At 39.7% G+C, this 20,932-nt stretch overlaps 1 protein-coding gene across 5 annotated transcripts in view; it reads right to left on the bottom strand.

The window, feature by feature from the left end:
• Nucleotides 1–17,070, bottom strand: part of Zfp931 (zinc finger protein 931) — an 80,828-nt gene extending 63,758 nt beyond the window's left edge. For 3 of the 5 annotated variants that reach the window (XM_063285134.1, XM_063285135.1, XM_008762575.4), the window contains exons 1-3: nt 16,942–17,070; nt 5,455–5,581; nt 5,189–5,249 (exon numbers count right to left, since the gene is read on the bottom strand). In XM_063285134.1, the coding sequence (XP_063141204.1) occupies nt 5,189–5,249; nt 5,455–5,581; nt 16,942–17,016 (263 nt within the window). In that variant the 5' untranslated portion in view covers nt 17,017–17,070. Of the gene's footprint in view, nt 1–5,188; nt 5,250–5,454; nt 5,583–16,941 lie in introns of those variants that run through there. The other 2 variants (XM_039106748.1, XM_063285133.1) reach the window with 2 other exon arrangements.
• Nucleotides 17,071–20,932: the final 3,862 nt, after the last annotated feature.

Raw genomic sequence — 20,932 nt, 5'->3', positions numbered from 1 at the left:
TTTTCCCAATCTGTTGGTTGCCATTTTGTCCTAACAACAGTGTCCTTTGCCTTACAGAAGTTTTGCAGTTTTACGAGATCACATTTGTCAATTCTTGTTCTTAGAGCATAAGACAGTGGTGTTTTGTTCAGGAAAATTTCTCCAGTGCCCATGTGTTTGAGATTCTTCCCCACTTTTTTTTCTATTAGTTTGAGTGTTTCTTGTACGCTGTGGAGGTCCTTGATCCAACTGGACTTAAGCTTTGTACAGAGTGATAAGAATGGATCGATCTGCATTCTTCTACATGGTGACCTCCAGTTGAACCAGCACCATTTGCTGAAAATGCTACCTTTTTTCCATTGGATGGTTTTGGCTCCTTTGTCAAAAATCAAGTGACCATAGGTGTATGGATTTATTTCTGGGTCTTCAATTCTATACCACTGGTCTATGTGTCTGTCTCTGTACACATACCATGCAGTTTTTATCACTATTGCTCTGTAAAACTGCTTGGGTTCAGGGATAGTGATTCCCCCGGAAGTCCTTTTATTGTTGAGGATAGTTTTAGCTATCCTGAGTTTCCTTGTTATTCCAGATGAAATTTCAAATTATTCTGTCTAACTCTCTGAAGAATTGCATTCGTATTTTGATGGGGATACCGTTGAATTTGTAGACTGCTTTTGGTAAAATGGCCTTTTTTACTATATTAATCCTGCCAATCCATGAGCATGGAAGATCTTTGACCTTCTGAGATCTTCTTCAATTTCTTTCTTCAGAAGCTTGAAGCTCTTATACAGATTTTCAGTTGCTTTGTTAGAGTCACACCAAGTTATTTTATATTATTTGGGTCTATTATGAAGGGTGTCGTTTCCCTAATTTGTTTCTTGGCTTATTTCTCTTTCGTGTAGAGGAAGGCTACTGATTTATTTGAGTTAATTTTATACCCAGCCACTTCACTGAAAGTGTTTATCAGGTTTAGTAGTTCTCTGGTGGAACTTTTGGGATCACTTAAATATACTGTCATATCATCTGCAAATAGTGATATTTTGACTTCTTCTTTTCCAATCTGTATCCCTTTGATCTTCTTTTGTTGTCTGATTGCTCTGGCTAGATCATCAAGAACTATTCTGAACAAGTAGGGAGAGAGTGGGCAGCCTTATCTACTCCCTGATTTCAGTGGGACTGTTTCAAGTTTCTCTCCATTTAGTTTAATATTAGCTACTGGTGTGCTGTATATGGCTTTACTATGCTTACGTTTGGGCCTTGAATTCCTGTTCTTTCCAGGTCTTTTATGATGATGGGGTGTTGAATTTTGTGAAATGTTTTCTCAGTATCTAAAGAAATGATCATGTGATTTTTACCTTTCAGTTTGTTTATATAGTGGATTACGTAGATGGTTTTCCGTATATTAAATCAACCCTGAATGCCTGGGATGAAGCCTACTTGACCATGATGGATGATTGTTTTGATGGGCTCTTGGATTCAATTTTCAAGAATTTTACTGAGTATATTGATATTCATAAGGGAAATTGGTTTGAAGTTCTTTTTTTGTTGGGTTTTTGTGTGGTTTAGGTATGAGAGTAATTGTGGCTTCATGGAGGGAATTCAGTAGCACTCCATCTGTTTCAATTTTGTTGAATAGTTGAGATTGTACTGGTATGAGGTCTTCTATGAAGGTCTGATAGAATTCTGCATTGAACCCATATGGACCTGGGCTCGTTTTGGTTGGGAGACTTTTAATTACTGCTTCTATTGCTTTAGAAGTTATGGGATTGTTTCAATGGTTTGTGTGTTCCCGATTAAACGTTGGTACCTGGAATCTGTCTAGGAAATTGTCCATTTCCTCCAGAGTTTCAAGTTTTGTTGAATATAGGCTTTTGTAGTAGGATGTTATGATTTTTTTGAATTTTCTCTGATTTGGTAGATATTTTCATTTTTGATTTTGTTAATTTGGACACACTCTCTATATCCTCCATTACTCTGGATAAGGGTTTACCTATTTTGTTGATTTTCTCAAAGAACCAGCTTTTGGTTCTGTTGATTCTTTGTATAGTCCTTTTTGTTTCAACTTGGTTGGTTTCAGCTCCAAGTTTGATTATTTCCTGCCTTCTACTCCTCCTGGGTGTATTTGGTTCTTTTTGTCCTAGAGCTTTTCGGTGTGTTGTCAAGCTGCTGACATATGCTCTCTCCTGTTTCTTTCTGAGGGCACTGAGAACTACGAGTTTTCCTCTTAGCACAACTTTCATTGTGTCCTGTAAGTTTGAGCATGTTGTACCGTCATTTTCATTGAATTCTAATAAGTCTTTAATTTCTTTCTTTATTTCTTCCTTGACCAGGTTATAACTGAGTAGATCATTGTTCAATTTCCATGTATATGTGGGTGTTCTTCCCTTATTGTTATTGAAGACCAGATTTAGCCCATGGTGGTCTGATATGACGCATGGGATTATTTCTCTCTTTCTGTATCTGTTGAGTCCTGCTTTATGACCAATTATATGGTCAATTTTGAAGAAAGTACAATGAGGTGGTGAGAAAAAGGTGTATCCTTTTGTTTTAGGATAGAATGTTCTATAAATATGTGTTAAGTCCATTTGGTTCATGACTTCTCTTAGCCTGTCTATGTCTCTGTTTAATTTCTGTTTCCATAATCTGTCCATTGATGAGAGTAGGATGTTGAAATCTCCTACTATTATTGTGTAAGGTACAATGTGTGCTTTGAGCTTTAGTAAGATTTCTTTTCTGTATGGAGGTGTCCTTGGATTTGGAGGATAGATATTTAGGATTGAGAGTTCATCTTGGTGGATTTTTCCTTTGGTGAATATGAAGTGTCCTTCCTTATCTTTTTTGATGACTTTTGGTAGAAAATCAATTTTATTCGATATTAGAATGTCTACTCCAGCATGCTTCTTCAGACCATTTGCTTGGAAAGTTAATTTCCAGCCTATCACTCTGAGGTAGTGTCTGTCTTTGTTTCTGAAGTGTGTTTCCCTTAGGCAGAAGAATGTAGGGTCTTCATTGGGTATCCAGTTTGTTAATCTGTGTCTTTTTATTGGGGAATTGAGTCCATTGATATTGCTTCCTATTATATTCATCTTTGAATGTGAGATTATGGTCGTGTGCTTTTCTTCTCTTTGTTTTGTTGCAAGACGATTAGTTTCTTGCTTTTTCTAGGGTGTAGCCTGCCTATTTATGTTGGGCTTTACCATTTATTATCTTTTGTTGCGCTGGATTTGTAGAAAGATATTGTGTGAATTTGGTTTTGTCATAGAATATCTTGGTTACTCCATCTATGTTAATTGAGAGTTTTGCTGGATACAGTAATCTGGGCTGGCATTTGTATTCTCTTAGGGTCTGTATGACATCTGTCCAGGATCTTCTGGCTTTCACAGTCTTTGGTGAGAAGTCTGGTGTGATTCTGTTAGGTCTGCCTTTATATGTTACTTGACCTTTTTCCCTTACTGCTTTTAATATTCTTTGTTTTGTGCATTTGGTGTTTTGACTATTAGGTGATGGGATGAGTTTCTTTTCTGGCCCAATCTATTTGAAGGTCTTTAGGCTTCTTGTATGTTTATGGGCATCTCTTTCTTTAGGTTAGGGAAGTTTTCTTCTATGATTTTGTTGAAGATATTTACAGGTCCTTTGAGCTGGGAGTCTTCACCCTCTTCTATACCTTTTATCCTTAGGTTTGATCTTCTAACTGTGACCTGGATTTCCTGTATGTTTTGGACCAGTAACTTTTTCTGTTTTACATTGTCTTTAACAATTGTGTTGGTAATTTCTCTGGAGTCTTCTGCTTCTGAGATTCTCTCTTCTATCTCTTGTATTCTGTTGGTAATGCTTATATCTATGGCTCCTTGTCTCTACCTTTAGTTTTCTATATCCACGGTTGTCTCCCTTTTTGCTTTATTTATTGCTTCTATTTCCGTTTTTAATTTCTTCACCTGTTTGATTGTGTTTTCTAGTAATTCTTTCGGGGACTTTTGTGATTCTTCTGTATAGCCTTCTACTTGTTTATTTATGTTTTCCTACATTTCTCTAAGGGAGTTCTTTATGTCTTTCTTGAAGTCCTCCATCATCATGATCAAATATGATTTAAAATCAAGATCTTGCATTTCTGGTGTGTTTGGATAATCAGTGTTTGCTTTGGTGGGTGAATTAAGCTCCAAGGATGCCATGTAGCCTTGGTTTCTTTTCCTTGGGTTCCTGCACTTGCCTTTCGCCATTAGGTGTCTCTGGTGTTACCTTGTTCTGCTATTTCTGACAGTGGCTAGACCGTCTTATAGGCCTATGTGTCAGGAGTGCTTTAGACCTGTTTTCCTGTTTTCTTCAGCCAGTTATGGTAACAGAGTGTTCTGCTTTCAGGTGTGTAGTCTTCCCTGTCTACTGGTCTTCAACTGTTCCTGTGGGCATGTGTCCTGAGTCTACCAGGCAAGTCACTTGGAGCAGAAAAGTTGGTCTTACCTCTGGTACAAGGCCTGAAGTTGTTCCTGAGGTGCTGCATTTCAGCTTTCCATGAGGGCGGCAACCAGAGGGGCCTGCCCTGCCTTTTCTCGGGCCCCTGTGTACAGGGGTCCCAGATGGCATTAGGTGTTTTCCTCTAGAGTCAGAAATGTGGGCAGAGTGTAGTCTCTTCTGGCTTCCCAGGTATGTCTGCCCTCTGAAGGTTTAGCTCTCCGTCCCATGGGATTTGGGTGCAGGGAGCTGTTGACCGGTTCCCTTCACATCCAGGCAGTGTCTTAGGAGATGTGGAGGGATGCAACAATCGTTGTGCAGGGACCAAGGGAGAATTAGAGCAAAATGGAGAAAGGCATTTCTTCACTATTCCTCTCACTGTGGACAGAAACCTCAGAAGCATTATCTGCTTGTTATAAGGCTGTAGACATATACTTATGCCTTAATCAATGTGTTTCTCTTTTGCAGTAGCTCAGAGGTGTGAGATTGAACCTAGTGAAAGTTCTACACACTGGTTCAGCTGTGATTGATTCAAATAGTAACATATCTGTTAAGCCATTGCTTCTGTGTCTTCCCAATTGAGAAATGACTTGCAAACACAAATTAGAACCTGACATTGGTGCACAAGGTTTGGAAGATTTAGTAATCATTTATACCTTAACACAGTGTGTCTTTTACCCTATTCCTTTTCTTTAAAACTTTCAGGATATATTAAACTTTCTTGGGAAGCATTTTCTTATCAGCTTATCATGTAAATTACCTTTCATGTCTTCCAGAAGTTTTAAAATATTCTTCAGTAGAATGATCTTCCAAAATGTAGCCTAAAATATGGTACCAGAGAAACTATGTTACATTATTGGAAATTAGATAACATTTAAGTTACTACCTTTAGTGAATTTTAGAACAATGTCTGATTTATTGACACCATTCTTCCTCATTTTGAACTGAAATGATAAACAGAAATAACAATAACCAAGCCACCTGTGCCTACATTTTACAAACTGAAAAATAAATTCATTCTATTACCTATATCTGTGAGATTCCTAAGGGTCTCCAGCATCACACCTTGATAGAGACTCTTCTGAGAAGCATCCAGCAATGACCACTCTTCCTTAGTGAATTTCAAATGCACATCATCATAGGTAAGTACATCCTAAAAGATCCAATACATGTGTACATAACAAAGCATGATACCTCCTTCTAGTCTCCATCAGTTCCCAGAGCTGGGGCTGTCCCAAAGTCCTCCATACCTAAAACGTGCCTTCAGAGGTTGTCTGTCAGGAGCATTCTCACCCCTAAACCCACAGGTTAGACCGCACATTATTTCCACTGACTGTCCAAAGGGAGACCCAGCAGGAGTGTACAGGGCACAGGAACTGCAGAGCAGACTGGAATAGGAAACTTCCGGTCTCCATCTATTCCCACAGCTGGGGCTGTCTCATGGCTCTCCATACCAAAAAGCTGCCTACAGTGATGTGGTCTCCTAGGAGTGCTCATACTCCTCGGCACAGATGGGACCCCACTTTTGCCTCATAGATAGTCCTAGGAGAGACATTCTCAGAACATGAAAGGCACTGGAGATGCAGGGCAGCCTGGGAGAGGATCCATCTGGTCTCCATGTTTGCGCAGAGTTAAGGCTGTCTCATAGCCCTCCTTACCCAAAACAAGCACAGAAAGTACTGGTATGCCAGGAGTGATCTCATGCCTAAGATCACAGGCACACAGGTGTAGGATGTACAAGCTCCAGTCAGAAACAGCCAGAACAACGAACATCTGCAATAACCAGATGTCAAGAAGCAAGCCCAAAAACTTAAGCAATAGAAACCAAGACTAATTGTCATCATCACAACATTGATTTCCTATTATAACAAATAATGGATAACCCAATAAAACAGAAAAGCAAGATTTGTATTTAAAATCACATCTGATGATGATAGAGGACTTTAAGAAGGACATAAATAACTCCCTTAAAGCAATACAGAACACATGTAAACAAGTGGTGGCCTTAAAGAGGAAACTCAAAAATCTCCTAAAGACTGAGAGAAAAACACAGAGAAAGACGTGAAGAAATTGAACAAAACTATCCAGTATCTGAAAATGGAAAAGAAACAATAAAGAAATCACAAAGAGGGAAAACCTTGAAGGTAGAAAATCTAGGAAAGAGATTAGAAGTCATAGACAAAAGCATTGCCAACACAATATAAGGCATTGAAGAGTGATTCTCAGGGGCAGAAGATACCACAGAAGACACTGACAGAGCAGACAAAGAAAGGGCAAAAAAAAAGCAAAAATCTTCTAAGCCAAAACATCCAGGAAATACAGAACACAATGAGAAGGCCAAGCTAAAGGTTTATAATTATAGAAACCAGCAAAGATTCCAAACTTAACGGAACAGTAAATATATTCAAAAAATTTTTGAAGTAAACTCCCCTAACTTGACGAAAGTGAGGTCCATGAACATAACAGAATCCTATAGAACTCCAAACAGATGGAAGCAGAAAAGAAATTCCTCCCATCACACACATAACAGTTAAAACCCCAAATGCCCAAAACGAGGAAAGAACATTAAAAGCAGTAAGGGAAAAAGGAAAAAAAACTTATAAACACAGACCTATCAGGAGCACACGAGATTTATCAACAGAACCTGCGAAAGCTAGAAGAAACTGGACAGATAACATAGAAACACTTAGAGAACACAAATGCTAGCCCAGGCTACAATATCCAGTAAAACTCAAATACGATAGTTGGAGAAACTGAGATATTCCATGATAAACCAAATTTACCCAATATATGTCCAAAAAAACTAGCCCTACAAAGGATAATAGTTGGAAAACTGGAACACAAAGAAAGAAACTACCATAGAAAAAGGAAGAAAGTAATCTTCTTTTAATAATCCCAAAGGAAGATTTCCATACAACCTTAATTCCATCACAAAGAACAAAAATAACAGGAAACAACAATTATTGATCTCTAATATCCCTCAATATAATGGACTCAATTCACCAACTAAAAGACATAGACTAATAGACTGTATACTTCAACAGGACACAACATTTTGCTGCATACAGGAATTGTACCTCAGTGACAAAGACAGACACTATCTCAGAGTAAAAGGCTGAAAAAAAAAAACTTTCCAGGACAGTGGTCCCAAGAAACAAGCTGGAGTAGAAAATCTCATACCAAATAAAATAGACTTTCATCCAAAACTTATCAAAAGAGACAAGAAAAGACACTTCAAAACTGTCAAAATAAAATCTACCAAAATGAATTCTCAGTTCCAAACACTTATGCTCCAAATGCAAGGGCACACATATTCATAACATAAATTTTATTAAATCTGAAAGCATACATTGCACCTCAGACAATAATAGTTGGGGATTTCAACACCCATATTCATCAATGGGCAGACCATGGAAACAGAAACTAAGGAGAGACACAGTGAAACTAACAGAAGTTACAAACGAAATGGATTTAACAGATATCTATAGAATATTTCATCCTACATCTCTGCACCAAGGAATGGTGGACTAGAAAGGACACTAAGAAAGTATGGGCTACAGGAGATGTTGCTCTAAACAGGAAGATATAAAATCTCTTAAGAAAAAGGAATGAAATTCGTAATTCCTGGGAAACATTGGAGAATAGAAAGAAGTATAAGACCAAAGCATCTCTGCATAAAAAATGAAATTTATAACGTAATAACCAAAATTGAATTTTAAAACTATAAATACAGCAGCAGCTCTCTGCTACCAGACCCGGTGAGAGAGAGACCCAACCGCCTGGTCAGGTGGGCACTCCTGAGGCTGCAGAGTGGAAGAGACCACCAACTCTGCTCACCCCTGCCCACATCCCTGGCCCAAGAGGAAACTGTATAAGGCCTCTGGGCTCCCGTGGGGGAGGGCCCAGGAGCGGCAGGACCCCTGCCTGAGACACCGCCGGAATCTGAAAGAAACAGACCTGATAAACAGTTCTCTGCACCCAAATCCCGAGGGAGGGAGAGCTAAACCTTCAAAGAGGCAGACAAGCCTGGGAAACCAGAAGAGACTCCTCTCTGCACACACATCTCGGACGACAGAGGAAAAAGCCAAAGACCATCTGGAACCCTGGTGCACTGAAGCTCCCGGAAGGGGCGGCACAGGTCTTCCTGGTTGCTGCCGCTGCAGAGAGCCCGTGGGCAGCACCCCACGAGCGAACCTGAGCCTCGGGACCACAGGTAAGACCAACTTTTCTGCTGCAAGAAAGCTGCCTGGTGAACTCAAGACACAGGCCCACAGGAACAGCTGAAGACCTGTAGAGAGGAAAAACTACACGCCGGAAAGCAGAACACTCTGTCCCCATAACTGACTGAAAGAGAGGAAAACAGGTCTACAGCACTCCTGACACACAGGCTTATAGGACAGTCTAGCCACTGTCAGAAATAGCAGAACAAAGTAACACTAGAGATAATCTGAAGGCGAGAGGCAAGCGCAGGAACCCAAGCAACAGAAACCAAGACTACATGGCACCATCGGAGCCCAATTCTCCCATCAAAACAAACATGGAATATCCAAACACACCAGAAAAGCAAGATCTATTTTCAAAATCATATTTGATCATGATGCTGAAGGACTTCAAGAAAGACATGAAGAACTCCCTTAGAGAACAAGTAGAAGCCTACAGAGAGGAATCGCAAAAATGCCTGAAAGAATCGCAAAAATCCCTGAAAGAATTCCAGGAAAACATAAATAAACAAGTAGAAGCCCATAGAGAGGAGACACAAAAATCCCTGAAAGAATTCCAGGAAAACATAAATAAACAAGTAGAAGCCCATAGAGAGGAGACACAAAAATCCCTGAAAGAATTCCAGGAAAACACAATCAAACAGTTGAAGGAATTAAAAATGGAAATAGAAGCAATCAAGAAAGAACACATGGAAACAACCCTGGATATAGAAAACCAAAAGAAGAGACAAGGAGCTGTAGATACAAGCTTCACCAACAGAATACAAGAGATGGAAGAGAGAATCTCAGGAGCAGAAGATTCCATAGAAATCATTGACTCAACTGTCAAAGATAATGTAAAGCGGAAAAAGCTACTGGTCCAAAACATACAGGAAATCCAGGACTCAATGAGAAGATCAAACCTAAGGATAAAAGGTATAGAAGAGAGTGAAGACTCCCAGCTCAAAGGACCAGTAAATATCTTCAACAAAATCATAGAAGAAAACTTCCCTAACCTAAAAAAAGAGATACCCATAGACATACAAGAAGCCTACAGAACTCCAAATAGATTGGACCAGAAAAGAAACACCTCCCGTCACATAATTGTCAAAACACCAAACGCACAAAATAAAGAAAGAATATTAAAAGCAGTAAGGGAAAAAGGTCAAGTAACATATAAAGGGAGACCTATCAGAATCACACCAGACTTCTCGCCAGAAACTATGAAGGCCAGAAGATCCTGGACTGATGTCATACAGACCCTAAGAGAACACAAATGCCAGCCCAGGTTACTGTATCCAGCAAAACTCTCAATTAACATTGATGGAGAAACCAAGATATTCCATGACAAAACCAAATTTACACAATATCTTTCTACAAATCCAGCACTACAAAAGATAATAAATGGTAAAGCCCAACATAAGGAGGCAAGCTATACCCTAGAAGAAGCAAGAAACTAATCGTCTTGGCAACAAAACAAAGAGAAGAAAAGCACACAAACATAACCTCACATCCAAATATGAATAAAAAGGGAAGCAATAATCACTATTCCTTAATATCTCTCAATATCAATGGCCTCAACTCCCCAATAAAAAGACATAGATTAACAAACTGGATACGCAACGAGGACCCTGCATTCTGCTGCCTACAGGAAACACACCTCAGGGACAAAGACAGACACTACCTCAGAGTGAAAGGCTGGAAAACAACTTTCCAAGCAAATGGTCAGAAGAAGCAAGCTGGAGTAGCCATTCTAATATCAAATAAAATCAATTTCCAACTAAAAGTCATCAAAAAAGATAAGGAAGGACACTTCATATTCATCAAAGTTAAAATCCACCAAGATGAACTCTCAATCCTAAATATCTATGCCCCAAATACAAGGGCACCTACATACGTAAAAGAAACCTTACTAAAGCTCAAAACACATTGCACCTCACACAATAATAGTGGGAGATTTCAACACACCACTCTCATCAATGGACAGATCATGGAAACAGAAATTAAACAGTGATGTCGACAGACTAAGAGAAGTCATGAGCCAAATGGACTTAACGGATATTTATAGAACATTCTATCCTAAAGCAAAAGGATATACCTTCTTCTCAGCTCCTCATGGTACTTTCTCCAAAATTGACCATATAATTGGTCAAAAAACGGGCCTCAACAGGTACAGAAAGATAGAAATAATCCCATGCGTGCTATCGGACCACCACGGCCTAAAACTGGTCTTCAATAACAATAAGGGAAGAATGCCCACATATACGTGGAAATTGAACAATGCTCTACTCAATGATAACCTGGTCAAGGAAGAAATAAAGAAAGAAATTTAAAACTTTTTAGAATTTAATGAAAATGAAGATACAACATACCCAAACTTATGGGACACAATGAAAGCTGTGCTAAGAGGAAAACTCATAGCGCTGAGTGCCTGCAGAAAGAAACAGGAAAGAGCATATGTCAGCAGCTTGACAGCACACCTAAAAGCTCTAGAACAAAAAGAAGCAAATACACCCAGGAGGAGTAGAAGGCAGGAAATAATCAAACTCAGAGCTGAAATCAACCAAGTAGAAACAAAAAGGACCATAGAAAGAATCAACAGAACCAAAAGTTGGTTCTTTGAGAAAATCAACAAGATAGATAAACCCTTAGCCAGACTAACGAGAGGACACAGAGAGTGTGTCCAAATTAACAAAATCAGAAATGAAAAGGGAGACATAACTACAGAGTCAGAGGAAATTCAAAAAATCATCAGATCTTACTATAAAAACCTATATTCAACAAAACTTGAAAATCTTCAGGAAATGGACAATTTCCTAGACAGATACCAGGTATCGAAGTTAAATCAGGAACAGATAAACCAGTTAAACAACCCCATAACTCCTAAGGAAATAGAAGCAGTCATTAAAGGTCTCCCAACCAAAAAGAGCCCAGGTCCAGACGGGTTTAGTGCAGAATTCTATCAAACCTTCATAGAAGACCTCATACCAATATTATCCAAACTATTCCACAAAATTGAAACAGATGGAGCACTACCGAATTCCTTCTATGAAGCCACAATTACTCTTATACCTAAACCACACAAAGACACAACAAAGAAAGAGAACTTCAGACCAATTTCCCTTATGAATATCGACGCAAAAATACTCAATAAAATTCTGGCAAACCGAATTCAAGAGCAAGTCAAAACAATCATCCACCATGATCAAGTAGGCTTCATCCCAGGCATGCAGGGATGGTTTAATATAAGGAAAACCATCAACGTGATCCATTATATAAACAAACTGAAAGAACAAAACCACATGATCATTTCATTAGATGCTGAGAAAGCATTTGACAAAATTCAACACCCCTTCATGATAAAAGTCCTGTAAAGAATAGGAATTCAAGGCCCATACCTAAACATAGTAAAAGCCATATACAGCAAACCAGTTGCTAACATTAAACTAAATGGAGAGAAACTTGAAGCAATCCCACTAAAATCAGGGACTAGACAAGGCTGCCCACTCTCTCCCTACTTATTCAATATAGTTCTTGAAGTTCTAGCCAGAGCAATCAGACAACAAAAGGAGATCAAGGGGATACAGATCGGAAAAGAAGAGGTCAAAATATCACTATTTGCAGATGACATGATAGTATATTTAAGTGATCCCAAAAGTTCCACCAGAGAACTACTAAAGCTGATAAACAACTTCAGCAAAGTGGCTGGGTATAAAATTAACTCAAATAAATCAGTTGCCTTCCTCTATACAAAAGAGAAACAAGCCGAGAAAGAAATTAGGGAAACGACACCCTTCATAATAGACCCAAATAATATAAAGTACCTCGGTGTGACTTTAACCAAGCAAGTAAAAGATCTGTACAATAAGAACTTCAAGACACTGAGGAAAGAAATTGAAGAAGACCTCAGAAGATGGAAAGATCTCCCATGCTCATGGATTGGCAGGATTAATATAGTAAAAATGGCCATTTTACCAAAAGCAATCTACAGATTCAATGCAATCCCCATCAAAATACCAATCCAATTCTTCAAAGAGTTAGACAGAACAATTTGCAAATTCATCTGGAATAACAAAAAACCCAGGATAGCTAAAGCTATCCTCAACAATAAAAGGACTTCAGGGGGAATCACTATCCCTGAACTCAAGCAGTATTACAGAGCAATAGTGATAAAAACTGCATGGTATTGGTACAGAGACAGACAGATAGACCAATGGAATAGAATTGAAGACCCAGAAATGAACCCACACACCTATGGTCACTTGATTTTTGACAAAGGAGCCAAAACCATCCAATGGAAAAAAGATAGCATTTTCAGCAAATGGTGCTGGTTCAACTGGAGGGCAACCTGTAGAAGAATGCAGATCGATCCATGCTTATCACCCTGTACAAAGCTTAAGTCCAAGTGGATCAAGGACCTCCACATCAAACCAGACACACTCAAACTAATAGAAGAAAAACTAGGGAAGCATCTGGAACACATAGGCACTGGAAAAAATTTCCTGAACAAAACACCAATGGCTTACGCTCTAAGATCAAGAATCGACAAATGGGATCTCATAAAACTGCAAAGCTTCTGTAAGGCAAAGGACACTGTGGTTAGGACAAAACGGCAACCAACAGATTGGGAAAAGATCTTTACCAATCCTACAACAGATAGAGGCCTTATATCCAAAATATACAAAGAACTCAAGAAGTTAGACCGCAGGGAAACAAATAACCCTATTAAAAAATGGGGTTCAGAGCTAAACAAAGAATTCACAGCTGAGGAATGCCGAATGGCTGAGAAACACCTAAAGAAATGTTCAACATCTTTAGTCATAAGGGAAATGCAAATCAAAACAACCCTGAGATATCACCTCACACCAGTGAGAATGGCTAAGATCAAAAACTCAGGTGACAGCAGATGCTGGCGAGGATGTGGAGAAAGAGGAACACTCCTCCATTGTTGGTGGGATTGCAGACTGGTAAAACCATTCTGGAAATCAGTCTGGAGGTTCCTCAGAAAATTGGACATTGAACTGCCTGAGGATCCAGCTATACCTCTCTTGGGCATATACCCAAAAGATGCCTCAACATATAAAGAGACACGTGCTCCACTATGTTCATCGCAGCCTTATTTATAATAGCCAGAAGCTGGAAAGAACCCAGATGCCCTTCAACAGAGGAATGGATACAGAAATTGTGGTACATCTACACAATGGAATATTACTCAGCTATCAAAAACAACAAGTTTATGAAATTCGTAGGCAAATGGTTGGAACTGGAAAATATCATCCTGAGTGAGCTAACCCAATCACAGAAAGACATACATGGTATGCACTCATTGATAAGTGGCTATTAGCCCAAATGCTTGAATTACCCTAGATCCCTAGAACAAACGAAACTCAAGACGGATGATCAAAATGTGAATGCTTCACTCCTTCTTTAAATGAGGAAAAAGAATACCCTTGGCAGGGAAGGGAGAGGCAAAGATTAAAACAGAGACTGAAGGAACACCCATTCAGAGCCTGCCCCACATGTGGCCCATACATATACAGCCACCCAATTAGACAAGATGGATGAAGCAAAGAAGTGCAGACCGACAGGAGCCGGATGTAGATCGCTCCTGAGAGACACAGCCAGAATACAGCAAATACAGAGGCGAATGCCAGCAGCAAACCACTGAACTGAGAATAGGTCCCCTGTTGAAGGAATCAGAGAAAGAACTGGAAGAGCTTGAAGGGGCTCGAGACCCCAAAAGTACAACAATGCCAAGCAACCAGAGCTTCCAGGGACAAAGCCACTACCTAAAGACTATACATGGACTGACCCTGGACTCTGACCTCATAGGTAGCAATGAATATCCTAGTAAGAGCACCAGTGGAAGGGGAAGCCCTGGGTCCTGCTAAGACTGAACCCCCAGTGAACTAGTCTATGGGGGGAGGGCGGCAATGGGGGGAGGGTTGGGAGGGGAACACCCATAAGGAAGGGGAGGGGGGAGGGGGATGTTTGCCCGGAAACCGGGAAAGGGAATAACACTCGAAATGTATATAAGAAATACTCAAGTTAATAAAAAAAAAAAAACTATAAATACAAGTTACTTTGAAAAAGAAGTCCTTCCTTATAGAAGGAATGGCATTAAAAAGATAGTGTTTGACCTTGCCCCTCTGTGCAGTGTTAACTGCTGAGATCTATATCATGGCACACCAAGCTACAGCTGATAGCATCTATTGTACAATTCAGGGATGATTTAGATATGTAAACAAGGATTGCACATATCTCTATAATACAGGTCCTAAAATAGGGATTTATTATCAACTGCCTCAGCTCACCTTCTCAAATAAAACACCCATCAATCTACTTTTTTAATTACATGTATTATTTAATACGTGATGTGCAATTACAAAATTATTCACCATGCCTGAATCATGTCCTTCTCCAGAATGGTGACACCTACAGATGCCTCCCTTAAACTTTGGTCTCTTATCTAGCTATTGCCTGCCCTGTTTCACCTGACCGTGAATAGAGTACACTATTTCTCCTGTTCTCATGTGAAGGTAGAAGAAATGGATATTCCATTACGTAAATCAAATGAGCAAGTATAAAACACTGATTTTTTTTATTCATTTAACTCAAGAATTTCAGATTTTCAACAAAAGAATGCAAGGTCATTGCCCTGTAGAGCAAATGAACAGGATCAAGGCTATCTGAGTTTTAGGCTAGTCTAAGGCTAGACTGTCTGAGAATTATTTCTATAAAGAGCACAAGAAGCAGCTGTCTCAGTATTAATATATCCCAGAAAGAATTCACTCCATATACAATTAAAACGTTAACAAGCAAAGATCTCTTTAATGATAGCATGGGATCAGCTCTGTATAATGCTCAAAGAGGAGCCAGGCAAAAATCAATGTTTTGGATTCCACAGATGCTGGGATTGATAATTTTCTATACAGAAAAGGCCTCGGATTGTTCAAATACAGTTTAAATAAGGACTGCAAGTCCTACTTAGGCAGCTAGCAGATTTACACAGCAAAGATCCCCAGAATCATTTCTTAAGTGCATGAGAGTCCTGAAATAGGAGATCATTTTCTGTATAGGGTCCTGATTTGGAGGTTCCTGAGGATGAGAAACATTAGAAAAGTAGAAGGTAGAATCAATACATCAGGGCCTTAGGTTACGCTCCCAATGCTAAACCCCAGGCTGATAAGGGTTTGGAGTTTAAGAAGGAGCCATATAATTCTCCATACATTAGGATGAAGGCTTGCTTGCTCGTGCCTGCACTCAACAAAAATCTGTCCTTCCTTCTCAAGGAGCTGTCACCATGTAGAGTCCTACCCTTGAGCCAAAACTATCCTTTTCTCAAGAACAAAACAGTATCCATATGGCAGACCTGGCCTCAGTGTTGCTTGTGACCCTATTATCTCACCCTGAGCATTTTGTTAGGGGCCTGTTCTTTGATATCAGCATGGGCCTAATGGCTGACTGTAAACCAGGTTTGTAACCTTTATTATGGTTTGGAGAAAAGGGTCTGGAAAATCCTGGTAAACAAAGATATATACTACTATTCTAATCTTAAAAAGGACTGCTTAGCATACTCCATACCTGTGAGGTGTTTATACCCAGCCCACCTCAACTACATTCTACTAAGTATTATAGCCGAAAATTATAGCTACGTATTATAGCCGAAAATTTGGTAAATGCTTACATCATCAATTCTACACTTGTAAAACACGGTTTAATATTCGAGTGCTACCCAACACACAAGATGTCTTTTTTAAATTGTTTTTTTTTTAAGATATATTTCTTTACTTGCATTTCAAATGTTATTCCCCTTCCTGGTTTTCTGTCCATAAACCACCATCCTATTCCCTCCGCCTCCCACTCCCCCATACGGGTATTCCCCCCATACTTCCCCCTTATTGCCCAACTCCCAAATATTCCCCTGTATTGGGGGTCAAATCTTGGCAGGACCAAGGGCTTCCCCTTTCACTGGTGCCCCAACAAGGCTATTCGCTGCTACATATGCAGTTGGAGCCCTGGGTCAGTTCATGTATACAGGATAGTATAAAACCCAGGATTTCAGGGTTGATAACTTGCCAAGTATATTTCTCAGCACAAGCCGCCACCATAAGGACCTCGGACAAATGCAGGTCCCATAATAAAGTCATTAAGGAGCTACAGTGTAGTACAGGGAGAGACCACAAAGGAGATCACAAGTGGCTGCATTAGGTCCGGCTGCCGCTTACCATCCGGCCACTGGGAAGACCATTACATATGTATCCTTTGCTACGCAGCTTGCTCCCTCTGTTTGTGGACATGTCCTTGCACTTACCATGTCTGGAGTCCTGAGCTTGCCTGAGTTCCCCTCACAGCACCCCCGAAGAGTCACTCGCAACAGACCGCACATATACACTAATACCTGCTGAGTTACCAGAAGGAAGTTGCAAGCCTTGTACCCGGAAGAGCCGCCTCCTTGCCTGACTGGCAAGTCCCTCAAAGGTTCTGATTGGCTAGTGAATTTCGAGTGACATCCGCCTAACACTTAGGATTGGAGGGTACTAAAGGGACACAGCATAATGGTTCCAGCCTCTGCCAAAGTTTTGCCACACCTGCAGATCTGAAGTTCAGCAGTACAACTGCTTCTCTTCAAATAGCTTACCTGTCTGTCCTCCAGTCAATCAACTGTCAGAATGTTAAGCTTAGGATCGCTGTTGTTCAACTGAATGCTTCTACTCCATGTGGCTAGTGACACTGTGTTCACTGATTTGCAAATTTGGAGCTTGCCTGAGCTCTAATGATAGCACTCAGTTGACCCTTCCACTTCTTCCTCCTGGATTTAATTTGTATGGCTTTCAGAGTTCATAAATCAGCTTGCAATAGAGTTAAAAGAGGGATTTTAGTAAACAATATTTTGTTTTATATCTTTTAGCTGAGTTTAGGTAAATTGTAAATGCTTTTCACCTGGCAGTTATGTGACAAACGTTAGAACAAATCAGGAAATATCTGACATACTGTGGACTATGCTGTTTAACCAGCTGATCAGCCTCCGTGAATTAGTAAAATGAACACAACAACAATAACAAAAACAACAACAGCAACAACAAATCCACAGCTACATTTTGTACAGTTTCTCCAGATGAGCAGAGCTGATAGAATGAATCTCTTATTATGTAGAAAATGCATTTATTAGAATGGCTCACAGGTTGCAGCTCAACTAGTCCAACAATGGCTGTCTACCCATGGAAAAATGAAGATTCCAAGAGTGGTTCAGTCCATGTGGCTGAATGTCTCTCCTGTTATTAATTAGATACCTGAATTTTGAAAAAAAATATTCTAATGACATAAACACAAACAGAAACAAACAAACAAACAAAACAACAAAGAGTTGTTAGCCAGAGATAGGGCAATAGGACAAAGAAAAAGAGGTACCATGTTCAATGATCTTTATCTGTAGGCTGTCTCCACAAACTATGACCTAGATTAAAAGTGGTTCTTAACACCAAAAATACAAAATAAAAAATACTTTTCCCAAGTCCAAATCTATAATTATGAAAAAACCCTCACAGTGCCCAACTCTTGTGATTTTAGTTAATTCCAAACTCTCTCTCTCTCTCTCTCTCTCTCTCTCTCTCTAGAGACATAGACATATATAGGCATAATATATTCCATGCTGAATAAAATTTACACTTGGGTGATTAAAATGCTAGTTTCTCTTAAATCGTATTTAAATCAAGAAGGTGCATTGTAATGCTTCTACCAAGAATCACCTGTTTCAAGTTTGCGTACACAGTTCTTATCTTGTATTTTCTGCCTTGTGAATAAATGCTGATCAACCAATCCTGAATAAATGACTGGGCAAAATCAGCTAGGGTGGGAATACCACTAGCAAGAGGAAGAGAGATGGGGAGCAGATGTGCCATGTGGACAAATGAATTTGATCTGAAGAGTCAGGTCAATAATAATATGTAAGTACCATGGGATAGGGAGGAAGCCAGATCAGCATAGACGGTAAGGATAGATTGTTTAATTGCTGAGCAATTGATGTGAAGTTTTAGGTAAATAAAAGTTTTGTTGTGCAGGTACTAGGGACAAACACAAGGTAAAGAAATACCTCTGACAGATTAATACACTGTTTACATTTATGTTACGATTAATTCATGATCACATGTATGTATGTATGTATGTATGTATGTATGTATATATATATAAAAAACTTGTGTGTGTGTGTGTCTGTGTGTACATGCATTAGTGGGTTTTCATGTGTTTGCATGTGCCTTTTTCCCACGATGGCAGAAATCCCCAGGAGCAGCATTAGACTGGAATTACCGCATAACCACTTTCTAGGGATGGAACTTTAATCCTTTGCAACAATATCAATTAGACTTAACTCTAACTTATCCCTCTAGCCAATTTTTAATTTAAAATTTACTTTTATATTTCTTTTTTTTTTTTTTGGTTCTTTTTTTTTTTTTTTTTCGGAGCTGGGGACCGAACCCAGGGCCTTGCGCTTCCTAGGTAAGCGCTCTACCACTGAGCTAAATCCCCAGCCCTTACTTTTATATTTCTTAATGGAAATCTGCTACATCAGTTCTCCCATTTATACCTACCACCATCATGTCCCAAAACATTTCCAGTCAATATCTTATTGCTTGTAATTGTGTGTGAATAAGTATGTTCACATATATGAATATAGCATGTTGAATCCATTTCAGTTGTGTGCCTACGGTTTCAGGACTGACCAAATTGCATTGATTGCAATGAATAGCAACGGGGAGAGGTCAGGTTTTCCTGAGTCTAACTGTTCCACATGCAGGATGGTTCTACTATTTATTGAGCAGTAGGGTGTTGGGGTCAGAGAGGATCTTGCAAACACAGGGTAGTAGGTAAACCAGGAATGTCAAGAAGACAGGATTCCCAATGATTGAGATAAAATACCTAATTTCAATACTAAACCTTGGAGTGGATTTGGTTAATGGGCTTGTACCTTCTTTGCCAGTGTTGGAGGCAGACTTCACCTTTGATTTCCTACAAGGATGACCTAACTAAAGCAATTTCCCAAAAATGATTTTCCATACTCTTTCTTTCCTAAACGCTTCCAATCCAACTTCATACATTGGTTGGCAGTAATATTTGCTTCTGTCTCAATCAGCTCTTTGTTGGGTGTCTTATAGCACAGCCATGGTAGGCTCCTGTCTGTGAGCACACCATATCATCTGTAATAATGTCAGACCTTAGAGACTCCCCTTGATCTGGATCACAATTTGGGTATGTCAATGGACCTCCTTTCCCTCATGCTCTTCTCCATTTATTTCTCTGCAGTTCCTTTAGACAGAAAGAAGTCCAAGTCAGAGTCTTTGACTGTGGCCATGGCAACCACATCCCTCCACTTGATGCCCTGTCTTTCTGCTGCAGGTGGATTCAACAAGTTCCCTCTCTCCACTGTTGGGCATTTTATCTATGATCTATCCCTTTGAGTCTTCAGATTCGCACACCTACACCAGGTCTAGAGTGTTAAGTCACAGATCCCACACCCACTGAATCTATTCACTATGCTGGCTCTTGGGGCTTCACTCCTGGTCACCGTTTAATGATCATGTTCCCCTTTTCCTCTGCCCCAACCCCTTCTCTCTCCCACTCACTTCACTCAATCCCCTTACCATCTGCATCCTTCTCTCTCCATAATGAGATTGAAGAATCCTCACTTGAGCACTTTTGATTATTAACCTTCTTGAGTTCTATGGATTACTTCCAGATTTTTCTGTACTTTTCTGGCTAATGTACACTTATTAGTGAGTACATAGCATGCATACCCTTTTTGTTCTGAGAAACCTTACTCTAGTGCCATTCATTCTAGTGCCTGCAGTCTCATGATGTTCTGGTTCTTAAACGCTGAATAATATTCCAGTGTGTAAATGAACCACATTTTCTGGATCATTTCTCTTGTGTGACACCTGAGTTGTTCCCAGCTTCTGGCTGAAAGAAATATGGTCATTATGAATATAGAGTGACACACATGCCCTTGTGTTATGGTGGAACACATTTTTGCTGTATGCCCAGGGGTCATAAAGCTGGGTCTTAAAGTAAATCTGTTTTAAACTTTCGGAGGAATCTACAGATTGATTTCCAGAGTGGTTGTACCGGTTTGCAATCCCACTGGCACTGGAGAAGTACTCCACTTTCTCTACATTCTCACCAACCTGTACTGTCTCCTGAGTGTTTGATGTCAGAATTCTGATTGGTATAAGGTGATATGTCAGGGTCTTTTTGATTTCCATGTCCTTGATCAAAAAGTGCATTGACCAGTAGTGTAAGTGCTTCTCAGC

This window comes from Rattus norvegicus, chromosome 3 (assembly GCF_036323735.1).
Source record: "Rattus norvegicus strain BN/NHsdMcwi chromosome 3, GRCr8, whole genome shotgun sequence".
NCBI classification, from domain to species: Eukaryota; Metazoa; Chordata; class Mammalia; order Rodentia; family Muridae; genus Rattus; species Rattus norvegicus.
Note: the sequence above shows the minus strand (reverse complement) of the source record. Positions and strands in the feature narration are given on the sequence as shown.